The sequence below is a fragment of the Marmota flaviventris genome, chromosome 7 (genome assembly GCF_047511675.1).
Source record: "Marmota flaviventris isolate mMarFla1 chromosome 7, mMarFla1.hap1, whole genome shotgun sequence".
NCBI lineage: Eukaryota > Metazoa > Chordata > Mammalia > Rodentia > Sciuridae > Marmota > Marmota flaviventris.
Window position 1 is genome coordinate 15,461,197 of NC_092504.1, and position 14,246 is coordinate 15,475,442.

At 32.2% G+C, this 14,246-nt stretch overlaps 1 protein-coding gene across 3 annotated transcripts in view; it reads left to right on the top strand.

Annotated features, from left to right (window-relative positions):
* The window catches only part of Slit2 (slit guidance ligand 2), a 331,792-nt gene that overhangs the window by 241,346 nt on the left and 76,200 nt on the right, over positions 1-14,246 (top strand). For all 3 annotated transcript variants that reach the window (XM_027936332.3, XM_027936326.3, XM_027936338.3), the window contains 3 exons: positions 4,096-4,167; positions 4,655-4,726; positions 10,512-10,583. In XM_027936332.3, the coding sequence (XP_027792133.3) occupies positions 4,096-4,167; positions 4,655-4,726; positions 10,512-10,583 (216 nt within the window). The remainder of the gene's footprint in view (positions 1-4,095; positions 4,168-4,654; positions 4,727-10,511; positions 10,584-14,246) is intronic.

Below are 14,246 nucleotides of genomic sequence, written 5' to 3' on the forward strand. Positions count from 1 at the left end.
CTCTATTTTTTTTCAGTTTCTCAAAATAGTTTGAATTGAAAATAATGTGTAAGAATTTAATGCTGTGACCTGAGAGTATAATTTAAAATAGAATAATGTTGTTTAATATCTTATAATAATTTTTAGAATTAGTTTGGGATTTTTTAAAATTGCCCACTCATAGTATGTGTCTATGCCTTACTGGTGTGAGATCTGCTCACTAATAGCCACTATAGAGAACTTTATAAGCCACAGAAAACTTCAGTCCACATGTGGCCGAATTGGAATTCACTGGGTTGAACAATGTACCTGCTGTGTTCCCAGGATTAAAGCAGAGGGATAGTACATGATTTTCCATTGTTTATAATCTTTGAAATACAACTAGAAAGTGCTGTATTGAAATTGCTTCTCATTCTTTAGGAACTGTAAATGTACAAAATTGTTACTATAAAATAACAAGAATTAAAGAGCAAGAGAGAAAAATATATGGATGGGAAAGGGGAAGGACATACATAACACATATGAGGTTTTTTTTAATGAAGTAATTAGAAAACTGTCTTCGCTTTCTCATCTCATTGAGAATGCAACTAAAATTTCCTTCTAATTTTGATGAAGCTCTAACAGTCATTGCATTGATTTTATATAGACAGTATATAAACATATAAGTAAATTATTATGCATATATGTATACAATGATAAAATATTTTTAATTTGATGACATAAATTCTTAAACAAAGAGGTTCTGATCACATTGACATGAAAAAGTCTTCTTTGTAGTATCAATACATGGAAGTTCCTCTTATTCACTTGCTAAATCTATTTTTACTTTCAAAATCAAAATACTGTCTTTTCTCCAAAGAATTGGCATTTGGAAGGCTTTAAATTGGGTGGGGGGCAGGCTTCATCCTCAGCATGCAAATATATCTTAGCCATTATACTATCTGTTTTTGTAACCCTGGAATGCTTTTAATTAGATTCTTCATGGAACAATGGATTCAAATTTGCACTCTCTAAAATTCAGCAGATTTTTGCCATTAAAGCAGAAGATTAGAGGATAGCAAAACTAGCTCTGCTTTTTTTTTTTTTACCTTAACCCAAAACTTGAATGTTTCTTATTTTTTATATTAAACACTTTCCTCTCTTTTATTGTAGGGTGATGAGTGTTATTTATAGTTTACAAAATATATTCTAAAGTTCTCATAATGAGAAAGAAAAATACTTTATTCTAAAATCCTTAAAGTTTTTCTTAAAGAAGAGACAACAGGCATTTTGCAATTTTTAAAATTTGTTTGACATCTGTCATTAGTAGTATATTTTCCTACTTGAGAATCTTTCTCTTGGAATGAAGCATGCAATTATGTTTTTTTTTTTTTTCCTTAATGGACTGCTGAGACAGTGTAATAAAAAAACAATTAGCTGCTGAGTCAGTTTAAATAACAGTATAAGTTTTTCTTCAAATACTTTTCCTGAAAAAGTGTGAAAATAAATAGATAATAAAGAAAAGAAAGCAAATATATTGTACATGCCATCGCTTTGCTTTCTATTAGGTATATTGTAAGTGAAGCAATTTTCAACCTAAAGATGAAATCATGGTACATTGCAATGATACATACAGCAGTAATATATTATGTTTGAAGTGTTACTTTTGCATACTACTTCATTATACATTCTCTTTGTTTTATAGCATTTTCAGTATGCATTTTCTATAAAAACTGGCCGTACTCATCATATATATATATATATATATATATATATATATATATATATACACACACACATATATATATGTGTATATATATATATATTTGTTTTGTTTGTTACTTTAATAGGGATATATATCAATATAATTAACTAAGTTAAACATAAATTATTGTAACAACATGTATTTAATTGCCAATAGAATAATGATTGAGTGGTCATTAAAATTCTGCTATGGTCAGAGACTGTAACATAATAAATGCCTTTTAAATTTTCCAAGAAAGACCTGGAGTCATATTAAATGGTAGTATTAGTATTAGCTTGTCCATATCTGTGAATTCAGGATATTTACATTTCAGAAGTCTCAGTACTGAATGTAGCATTTTGAAACAAAAACTTGTATTGAAGAATCATCTTTGAAATCTAACTGAAAATTTAGACTCTTTATCAATAAAACCTCCATGATGATCTGAATATGTCTGCTTTTGATCTGGGTTTCCAGTTATACAAGAAACACCAATTATTTGTAGGGTTAGAGAATGAATGAAGGACAATTATCAGTGGTTTTTTTTTTAAGATTATTTTCAAGGATCTGAAATGGTATTTATAAAAAGTAACTGTGCAATCAAATTATATATTGCTTTTAAAGAAATCTACTACTCACTAAGAGGTCATAATTTTTCCTCATGATAGCACTGTGTTATTGTGAACAGATCTTTAACACATTGATATGAAGTTTCATGGGCTGAGATTCAGAGAAAGTCTCTTGGTCAACTGTATTCCATCTAGATCTTATGCTCTTTGTATTTTTATTGATTAAGTTTTAAACTTCTTAAAATTTAACTATAAGAATGGATCAAGGCAAAAAAAAAAAAAAAGCTTCTCTAAACCATCTATTTAAGACATACTAATCAATAATGGAATAGTGAAATGATTTAGACACTCTTTGCTATATTTAAAGCTTTAGAAAAATGTCCTCTTTCTTAAGATCCAGATAAATAATGCAGATGCCAATCCATATTTTCTTCAGATGATTGTTTTCTTGTCTCCTGAGGTAAATTTGCCCCTTGAGATGTAACAACCTGTTGAGCAGAAAAAAAAAATGCATGTAAAATAATATTTAAATGCACACATATATACACAAAATAAATATGTATCCATATTTATTTTTATTTATGTGTATGTAAATATATATATTTTTAATCCAGGCAAGAGAATATAGGATGTGTCAGGTCGTTCAAGAGGAGGATTTAATATAGGGAATAGGTTCAAGAGTTGTACACGGGTGACGCAGGGAAAAAAAATTCCCAAGACCATAAAGACCAAAGAAGAAGGTAGTGTTAACAAGTTAGGAGGTGAGTGCGGCAGGAGCTGAAATTAAGAAGAAGAGGAGGTGAGTGCTGTGAGTTTTCTTAGAGGAATGCAGGAATTCTTAGGCTTTTGTCCCCCACCCTTCACTCTTCCACTAGTGCCTACCACATGCTAAATGTCATGGAAGGCCAGTTGGCCAGTGAACCTGGGCTGTGTGGTTCACTGCAGTGAGCACAACAGAAGAGACAAAGAGGATGGGAAATGTGTTGAGGATGTTTATATGGAAGGAATGAGGTTAAGAGGAAACATCATTTGATAAAAAATATTTACCAAGTGACTTAATGAAATCATGTTGGTGTCTTTCATAACTAGATGCATAAATTCTTAGCTTTCTGTGATAGTAAGATCATAGAGTAGAAGATACCACAGAGCTATTTTCAAATCTGTAATTTTAGTGTATCATAAAAATTCTTTGGTTGTGTTTCAATGCACATTGCTGCCTTGGTTTTTATGTGAATTTTTCACATAATGAATCGACCAGAGTCCAAATTGTCTCACTGAAAATGTCTATAGCATTTACGGGTTTAAAATTTAAATTGTTGCCTCCTAAATAGCTTCAAAGTTACTTTTGTGACTATAACAATTTTTTCAACCTATAATTTTATTTTTTTTGGTATGGAAACAGGGGGTTTATAAAATTTAATATTCAACCATAACTTATTTTGTGGAAGAGTTATGCTTATCTCTAAAGGTATATCATATACATATGATATATATAACTGCGTATTTCTCTTATATGTATGTCATTAAAATGTCCCCCATGCTCGTTTCGTAAAATTGCTTCCTTTTTTATATAGAATCCAGTTACAAATGATAACCTGTGATGCCTAAAAATTTGAATAGTTTTATTATTTTTTAAATTGTCTTATTTTTAATTTCAATCTTGTTCCACATTTAGGAGATAGCACAAATAATTTTAGAGGAAAAAAGAAAATGTCCTCAAGAAAAGCACTTTTAGTGCTTTACCTCTTGGCATGGATCCTGAGCTTGATGTAACATATCTGAAAGTTCATGTTTCCATTTAAAAATTGGGTTTTTTCATTGCAGACGTTTGGAACAGAACTCAATCAAGGTCATTCCTCCTGGAGCATTCTCACCATATAAAAAACTTAGAAGAATGTAAGTGGACAATATTGTAGAACAAATATAATCATTAAAATGATGCAAGTCATGACCATGCAAGAAAATCAATGTATGAATATTGGATTGTTTGACAACTTAAATATTAAGTGATGTAATCTTCTGATTGCTAGTCCAATAATAACATTTTGAACTCAAATAAGTAGACCATGTAATTTTAAAATTCTAGGTCATCTAGCATATTGATTTACACAAGTGTGAATGTATGCTGATAGTATGCAAATTCTTAGATGCTTTATTATCAAAATAAGACTTGGAATTCATAATGACAATTTAAGCAAATAGCAGATGGTTGGTTAGAAAAGGTTATTGTCTTTGAATTCAGAATTCTTGTCGTTTAATATTGCAAACTTTATACATGCAATGATAGGTGCAAACTAACATACAAAAAACATAAATAGCCTTCTCCTACAGTAAACCTCACTGACATCTGTTTAATTTAACCTAACCTCATTTCTGATCTTAGTGACCTGAGCAATAATCAGATCTCTGAACTTGCACCTGATGCTTTCCAAGGACTGCGTTCTCTGAATTCACTGTAAGTATAGATGGCTTTGTTGAGAGAAGCAGAACCTACAAAAAAATGGTTGCATTTTTTAAATTTAGGCATAAGACAAAAATACTATCTTAAATTTTTGTGATTAATTATTAATGATTAATACTATTATTATTAATATTTCATCATTTTTATTGAGAACTTCCCCCGTCATTAAAATTAGCCCATTTTGGGGATAACTTATAGTTTGATAATTTGCTAACAAAACAAGAGTAAAGTGCTCCTTTTTTGGACAACTTTATTCTCTCAAAAATAAAGGGGAAAATATTTATTTTGAAGGAACTACTGTATTTGTGGTCTCTGAACATTTAGGCTCTGTTGCTAGGTTATTGCTCCTTTTAGATGATGCTCAATGTCTTGCTGAGAAAGGGGTAAGGGGATGACCAGAGAGAGCTGCCCTCCTCTCCTGCTGTATCACCTTCAGGTTTCCCCGAAAGAAGGAATTTTAATCTCTAAAAGAACAAAGATAAGAAAGAATTGGGGCTTGTTAATGTCAAGCAGACTTTCAGGGAGATAACCATGCAAATTAAAGATGATCTAAAATAAATTCATAAATATGCTATTCCTTCAAACTGGTAAAAGCTTTTAGAAGTCCAGCAAGTAAAATAACCTTTCTATCAAAGTCTAGTTTCCAAGTGGAGGCTGGCTTGCTTCCTATTGTTGAGTATGTGCTTAGAGAAGGGGTCTCACTGATGTAAATTACTGCCAACCAGTTCAGAACTTCAAGAGTAAGGGGGAACCAGTTTCAATACCATGACACATTGTGCAAGTCCCAGAAGAACACCTCAAGTTGGTGGAACACTTTCCTCTCTCTGATAGCAATGGGAGAGAAGACAGGCTCATCTGGGCACATGGATGTTCAGGATGTTGTTCTGCCCAGAAAGCTGCAGTTTTCTTGGCAAAAAGAACATGGAAAACTTCTCAGATTCATTTGTGTTCCTTTTATGACATTTGGAGATTTGGTTAGAGGAAGCCCAAGATGAGAGGAATAGTAGTTGACAGAAAATACAAAGTATAGTCGTGTACTGCTCTCAGGGTGGGCTGGCAGGTTATTAAATAAAAAATTTAATTATAAAACTCAATCAGTCAGATTGTCCAAAGAGAGCTGTGTACCTAGTAAGCAATACTACCCCCAGCCATGGGGAAGGACAGAACAAAGTCAAATGGCTGTAATGGTTCCTGGTCCTTCAAGTATCTGTGCTTCAAAGACAACCATTAAATGTCAAGAAGGAGACTAACCAGTGGAGAATTCTTATTTCTATCTGTTTTCTTGCAGAGTTTACTCCTAAACTTTATTGCCTTAATAATATTTCCTCTTTTCACATTTGTTTAACCCCTTGCCAACTATCATTGTTCACTTTTGTCTCCCAAATTCTTTAGGGGTCCATGTGTAAGATGTTTGATTGCTATATTTACATTTCCTACAGTCTTTTCCTGGATTAATGTTAAGGGTTCTGACCAGCATCTTGCATTTCCTTATTTGAGATTCTATGAAAACGTAAATGTAGTATCTTAATTTTATCTTCTGCCTTCTCTTTACTGTACTCTTTTAAAGTTGCATAATATTATACTTTTCAAACATATATATCATTGTTTTTAATTTATAAGTATAGCACTCTTTTTTTATTGGTGCACCACAATTATACATGATACTGGGTTTTATCATGCCAATATTCAAACAGGCACGTAATATAACTTGATCAATCTCATCTCCCAGTACCTTCTCTTTCCATTTCCTCCTTCCTTCCCCTGATCTATTTGCTCTACTATACTGGATCTATCTTTATTATTGTTGTTACTATTATTTTTAGTGCATTATAATTACATATGCATATAATTAGGATACATGGACATAGCATAATATGGTAGATTTTTTTGTTTTCCAACACTTCCCCATGTTCTCTCCTCATCCCCCTTTCTCTGCTTTACTGGTCTCCCTTGAATTTTCCAGAGATCCTATTTTTTAACTCCCTTTCTTGTTTTTTTTTCTCTAGCTTCCACATAGGAGAGAAAATCTTTGACTATCTGAGTCTGTTTTTTTTTTTTTTCACTTAGCATGATGTTCTCCAGTTCCATCCATTTACCAGAAAATGATATGATTTCATTCTTCTTTATGGCTGAATAAAACATCATTGGGTATATATGCCACATTTTCTTTATCCATATTTTCTTTATCATGGTCTATTGATTAGCACCTATTTGGGGCCCATAACTTAGCTATTGTGAATTTTGCTGTTATGAACATTGGTATGCAAGTATCACTATAGTATGCTGATTTTGTTGTTTAGGATTAATACCAAGAGTGGGATCATAGGTTAGCTCTGTTCCTATGCTTCTGAGGAATCTCAAATTGGACCATAAATATTTTTTTCAGGAAAGGCAGTTTATAGATTTCTATGTTGGACATTTTTTTTTCTCTTAAGTAGTTCTGTCTTCTGCCAGTTTTCAACAAGGCAGGAAAATACAGACTGGACAGGATCAATTGCTGTCTCCTGCTACCTTAATGTTTAAACCCATTAGTGTTTACCTGGGCCTAGCTTTCTAAATTTTCCTTCTAATAGCAGCTACAAAAGCAGCCCTAAGATTTCCCAATTGTTCCAAAGGACCATTGAAAAAAAATCTCTATCAGCATAGTTGTGCCTTACATGTAGTAACTTAATCTAAGCCATGCATAAAGAAACTAGAGAAGCTACCCAGGTGTTATTCTTTGCATTTGGATGTTATTATCCAAATCCCCTCACTTATTTTTTTTTTCAACTGAGATAAATTTCTATCTTTCGATTTATTTCTAAATTTTCTTTCCCTCTTTAAATTGTGGCACAATTTCTCACTGGTCTTCTTGAAGAAGACTACCACCCATTTTCACTGTTCTGGTCATTGGATTTTTATATTTTTGATTCATTTTCCTTGGTGTCATTTTGATTCCATTACTGTTGGGGGAAAAACCCTTACCTACTATTCCTATACCTTTTTTTGTAAAGAAATCTCATTTCCTTCACATTTTTATTATAATATTTTTCTAGTTGATAGGTCATATACCAACGACATCCATACATTAGATTTCCTACATCCTTACGTATTTTCCTTCTCTTTTTCACCATGTACTTATTTTGTCTCATTAACAATGGATGTTTGTTAGTTTTTTAGCATGGTCTTTAAGAAAACAGATATTTGTTGGAGAACAAATTTCATGGTATAATTATGAGACCACTCCTATCAGTCCTCCTCTCAGTCTCTGTCAGCCCACAATAGAAGAAAATGACCCAAGTAACAAACGACTAAAGCATTCATCCCTCGACTTTTATGAGGTTTCCCACAATTTATATGCATCTTTGTTTTCTTTTAAATCTCTACAGATTCAATATGTGAATCTCAGTATTTAAAACTACTCTTTTGGGTTGCTTTTAGAAGCCATACCTATTCATCTCAATCATATCAGCGCCTCATGTGTGGGCAAATGATGGACATACAAAAATCATAGCTGGATTCAATTTAGTTGAACATCACATTTAAAATCTAGCAAAGCTACTGGCACATGAAAGAGCATGGTGTATGTTGTGGAGTGAATTAATGAAATGGCATTGAATTGAATGTCCTGAATTGGTGTCATCTGCTTATTTGTGTCCCCTACGGCCCCTTCTGATCCTATTTTTGACCTCAAGATATACATTTGTTCATGCTTTCTTTACCTTTTCTTAAATTCCTTTCCACTTTTTCCCTAACAACATAGAAGTCTCCCTTTTGTTCTTATATTTTTTAATTGCTTTTTTCTCTATTTCTTTTATCTTCCTAAAAAATCTACATTCTATACAAATGAAATTTTATGTTGCACTACGTAGCTGTAACCCTGGAATCTAAACAAATGGACTGTCTCTTTATACTGCCTGGCACCCAGCTTTATTCATTCCCTTGATTTTTCTTCATATTTGGTAATATATCCCACCTCTTTGACATCTTAAAAGGGGAACAGAATTTCCTTCTTTCTAGACATACCTCTTATATTGTTATTTTCTTCCTTCAGACAGAAATCATGTACTGCTGCCAGACATATTAATTATTCAGAATTTGATTTCACCTTTTTTTCTTCATATATTATGACATCATTTATCTTTTCCAAAAGATCATCTTTCTGATTTTTTAAACTAATGTATGTTTATTGTAGAGGGTATAAAAATACAGAAAAGTCATATAGATTCAAATTCACATCACCTCTAGATGGCAAAGAACTTTTTTCCTCTGTATGTATGCATATTCATTGAGAAAAATTAATATAACACTGTATCATAATATTTTGTTGTTATTGGCTTTTAACTTTTTTTTAATATACGATGGACTATCACTGAGCTACCTCACAGAGAAGTACCTAGTGCCTACTGAACTCTGTGATTTTTAAGCAGGATCCCATTATGTTGGCAAGGCTAGTCTTATACTTCCAATCCTCCTGCCTCAGCCTCGTGAGTAGCTAGGATTACAGCTGTGAACCACAGTGCCTGGCTATTACTTTGTTTTTGTAATTTTACCTAAAATATCATAATCACTTTAATATCTCTAAATATCCTTCAAATTTGATTTTTTTAAATCATAGTAAACTATGTATTTCACAGATCCCTATTTGAATATTTGAGACATTTTATCTGTGTTTAATTTTTCAATGTTACAAATTGTGAATGATTAACATTTTTGTATATATTGTGCAATCTCTGTTTACTTTCTTACATTGAACTCCTATGACTTGAACTACTAAATTAAAATATATGTAAGTGTTGTTATGGGTCTTGATGTGTATAGCCAAAATGTCTCCTCACAATATAATTTCATTCTTCTTGTACACATACTTCTGACACCCCAACTTGGGGTGGAGACAAAATAGACAGGCATTACTACAGACCTGTTGTCAAATAGTAGGCATGATGCACCAGCAGTTTACATTCCATTATTTTGTTCTTGAAATCCTCTCATTTCACTTATTATTATTATTATTTTTTTTTTTTGGTTACTTTACTCCTTGATTTGTTTCTCGGGTAATTTGTCATCATTTCACTGGTCAGTAAGAACCTCTCTGTGTGCTGAAGCCTTGTTAGGGGACTAGGGATACTGAGGTTGTTGCCATGTTCTCTCCCTTACTGGCTACACTTAGTGTCTGATCAGAAGCGGGTACCTTAACAATGCATGGTGGCTCATATTTCTTTGGGGAATAAATATTTCAAAAATTTTCATAAATCTATATTCATGGTTACTGTCTCCACAAATCTTTCATTTCTCCACCACACAATTTATATGCTTAAAAATAAAAGCCTTTCTTTTTATGGGTTTTTGCTTACTCTTCACCAATATCATGAATCCCAAACATCCCATTAATGAGCAATGGATTTTACATGCAGTGTTTTTCTTTGTTTCATATACTCTTTATCTTTATTTTACATACCATATCTTATTACATATGAAACATGTATGTGTGTGTATGTGTGTGTCATGTAGAAACACATGACAATTTAATGGCAAATATTTCTGTAGAAGGGCAATTAAATTATGAATTTTATTAACTTGTGTTGATATTTGTTTATGTTTCCCAAATTTTGTACAGTAGTCATTCATATGCTCTGTAAGCGGGTAAAAAAATTATTTGCAAATCACTATTTTATTCAACTGTAACTTTTTGACATATTGAGTGCCTATTAACCTTCCCTATACTCTAATAAGTATGTTTTAGAGGTACTTGTGATGTTTATTTAGTGTCTGATTTTTTCATCTAAAACATTTTTTTCAGTGTTCTCTATGGAAATAAAATCACAGAACTTCCCAAAAGTTTATTTGAAGGACTATTTTCCTTACAGCTACTGTAAGTATTTGATTGTTTTAGATCTCTTGAACCAAATATTACAATTTGTTAGTTTACCCTCTATTTTCACGGAGACTTCAGAAAGATTTGACCTACAATGCTGTAGTTTAATGACATAGAAAACAGTCTCGTAGCTCTAATACTGATGATGGTTGTTTACTGGAAAACACAGCTCTTTGGAATGGTCCCCAAACATTTCTCTCTACAAGGTCATGAATGTATGCATCCTGGCTCTTCTCTTATATAATGTTTGTATAAACCCTCTGCTTGTGAAACATCTATTTTGATATAACCAGTAGTAGAAAAAAGGAGATATATTAATAGTCTTGTCAACCTTGGTCCAAAGAATCTACAGGAGCAAGAGGGCTAGAATAACTTCTCCAAATACCAGGATGTTTTCAGTGAGTCATAAAATAGCAGTAGTCCTCAAACTAATCTGTACTGAATTGTGCGTAAGTCCTCAATAGTATTCTTAAATACCATATTTCTTTCTCGATAACTGCTATCCATTTGTCTTAAATAAATAATTCACTATATGTATTTATAAGAACCAGATTTGACCCCGTGTACTGTCTGACCATATGAAAAGTAAAATAAGAAAAAAAAATATGAAAAAGGTTTTGGGTCATCAAATTCTGTTGGAAACATTAAACACTTATAGAGTAACTCACTTGTAGAAGACTCTTACCTGGAAACTTTTCATACAAATATAAGAAGACATAATTTTTTTTCTCACCTGGTTCATAGTCAGTCTCCCTTAAAACTCTTAAGTTTAGAATTTATTTTCTCTCTGATGAGTGTCATTTGTTGGCATTAATTTAGTAAATATTATTTCTAATTGATAGTCTTCCTAAATGTAGATCTCATTCCTAATTTGATAAGCATATGCACATAATTATATTCTATTACTCATGCCTTAGACTTTTCTCATCATTCTGCAGAGATGTATATCACAACTCAGTCTCTCTGTGTGTGTGTGCCTATCTCTCTCTCTCTCACACACACAGAGCCAATGTTACTTAGACCATATTTAATCTTACCTGTTTAGTTTAATTAATAAACTATGTTTAGTAAACATAGTTTATTAAACTATGTTTAATAGTTAAGTCACTTCACCCCCAATTCTCACCTTCTTTCTCTTACAATAAATCAGTGAGTAATGATAAATACTGATCTTGTGACCTGATGACTTTGTTTGGGTTTTCATTTTCTTTTTGAAACATTTATTTTTTGCAGTAAATTTATCAAGTATTGCTTCTGATTTGATAGAATAATTATATTCCCACTATAAATATTTTATACATTTGTATAGTATGATATATAGCCAAATATCATCTAATAGTTACCTCTCTGTTATTCTGCATTTTTCTGGAGTGTTCTCTGTTACTGCTTTCAACTGCTCTTATTATCAATGCCCTATATGCCTCCCACTCTTAAAATGCTATCTTCTTTTTCTTTCCAAACACACTTACTGGTAGATAATGTAACAAATATGTTAATAAAACATGGGTGTCTCTATAGAACCTGACTTGTAAAGCCACCTTTACAATGTGGCATCTCTAGATTAAGACATATTCTCTTAAGATGGCCAGTATCAAAAAAGATGGCATGATTGTCTCTTTGCAAGTAACTGAGAACTTGGTGAAGTTGAGTGTTTTAGCTTTCAACAGATGAGATTTTAGGGAGAAGAGGGAGGTAAATGAAAGAAAATTGTTATTCAATATTATTTTCCTATTCCTCGGGCCATATTGATTTAAAAATGAGTACAAATTGCCCATAAGAACATATTCTTTCAGCTTCTTCATGCTCCCCACTATTTTCTTGTCTTAAAAGTTTTTAACTCTGTAATTCAGTTAGCTTGTGAATTGAGGAATATTTTCAGCAATATATCAGGGACTGGAGTGGAGAGTTATGGAGTTCATCAAAACCTACCTCAAACCTTCCCTCCAGGGTTGTTAGCAAAGTACTAAATGTATCACAGGGAAGTCCAAAACCAGCTACTGATGGGGGATCAAAGAGCAAACAGGATCACTGTGAGTCATAACCTTATATGTTCATGGAGTACCTAACAAAGCAACCAAGTAAAGTGGAAATACCCTAAATTAACTGAAGAAAACATTTTTTTGTTGTTGTTGCCAAAGAGAAAACATTTTCAGTATGTTAGATAAGGAGGCATACCTAACCATTATACTACATGTTTGTTAAATATTTGTTTGAAATTTTATAAAAGCATTAAAAAATATGATAACAGAAACATAATATTAAAAAGTCTCCTGCTCAAAGAGAGCCAGACTGTCTTTTGGTAAGTAAGTGGGTCAAAACAAAACAGGTAATGATTCTACCAGCACTGAGTAGTGTTCCTAGGAAGGAAACCTGAGGGAGCAATACTTCAGTTCAGTGGAATTATGTTCTGGAAAAGGTTACAGATGTATTCTCCAAAGTGAGACCCAGTCACCTACAACCTGTAAGAATAATGCCTGCTGAAGTATGATCTATATATCACAGTTCCACAGAACATTGATACTATATGTGGGAGAAAGGAGTATGTAGACTGTTTTATTAAATGAATATTAACAATGCAGGACTAGAGCCTTAGATGCTGTAATGCAACATGTCACTCTCGTGGAGGGTAAAGTGTTCATGCAACCAATATTTATTGAGCACCTAATATGTATTAGGCATGTGGGAAATGTCAAGGAATAAATAGAAAAGATCCATATCCCAGGAGAAAGGGTCATGCAAATGACACCCAGCAATAACATTATACATAAATAAATTACATATAACAGAAGGAAATACACACTTAGAGAAATGGAAAATGTAGATTGAATAAAGGGAACAGAGATGTAAGGGTTGGAAAGGGGAAAGATAGACAGTATATATGAAAGAGAGTGATTGGGATAGGTTGGAAGAAGGCAGATTTGAGGAGACTCTAGGGGGAGAAGGACATAGGGGAAGAACAATCCAGACACCAGGGAGTCTAGCTTGCAAAAAAAAAAAAAAAACGAAAAGAAACCAGTGTAACTGGACTGGAACATCCCAGAGGAGAGAATTGGGAGGTTGCACAATACCCAATAGTGGGCTGCAGATGCTAGTGACATTTGAAGGTTTAGTGAGGACTTAGAATTTTCAAAGTGTGAAATATGATATATCAAGAACTATGTAATGTTTTGAACAACCAACAATAAAAATTTAAAAAATAAAATAAAATAAAAGTCCGTTGACAACTAAAAAATATTTTAAATAAATAAATAAAATACCAAAAAAAGAATCTATTCTGAAACTGTGAGAAGAAATTACATACGATATATAAAAATTATGTATTTACGTAACTATCAACATAAAATATTAATATTCCTAAAATATGCTAAAACATATTATATATATATATATATATATATATATATATATATATATATATATATATATTTGTCACGTATCTATAAAAAGGCATGGGTAAAAAATAAATTCATTTAGAATTAAAAAAAAAAAAAAGAATTTTACTCTGAGCCAACAGGAAGATGTTTCATGGTTCCAATAGAAGAGTGACATGATCTAAGCTGTTTGAGAATGACCACTATATTAGATGCTATTCTGAAATTAGACTGAACTATTTCACAGAGCAGCTCAAGGTTAATAATGTTTTAGCATATATTTATGGTG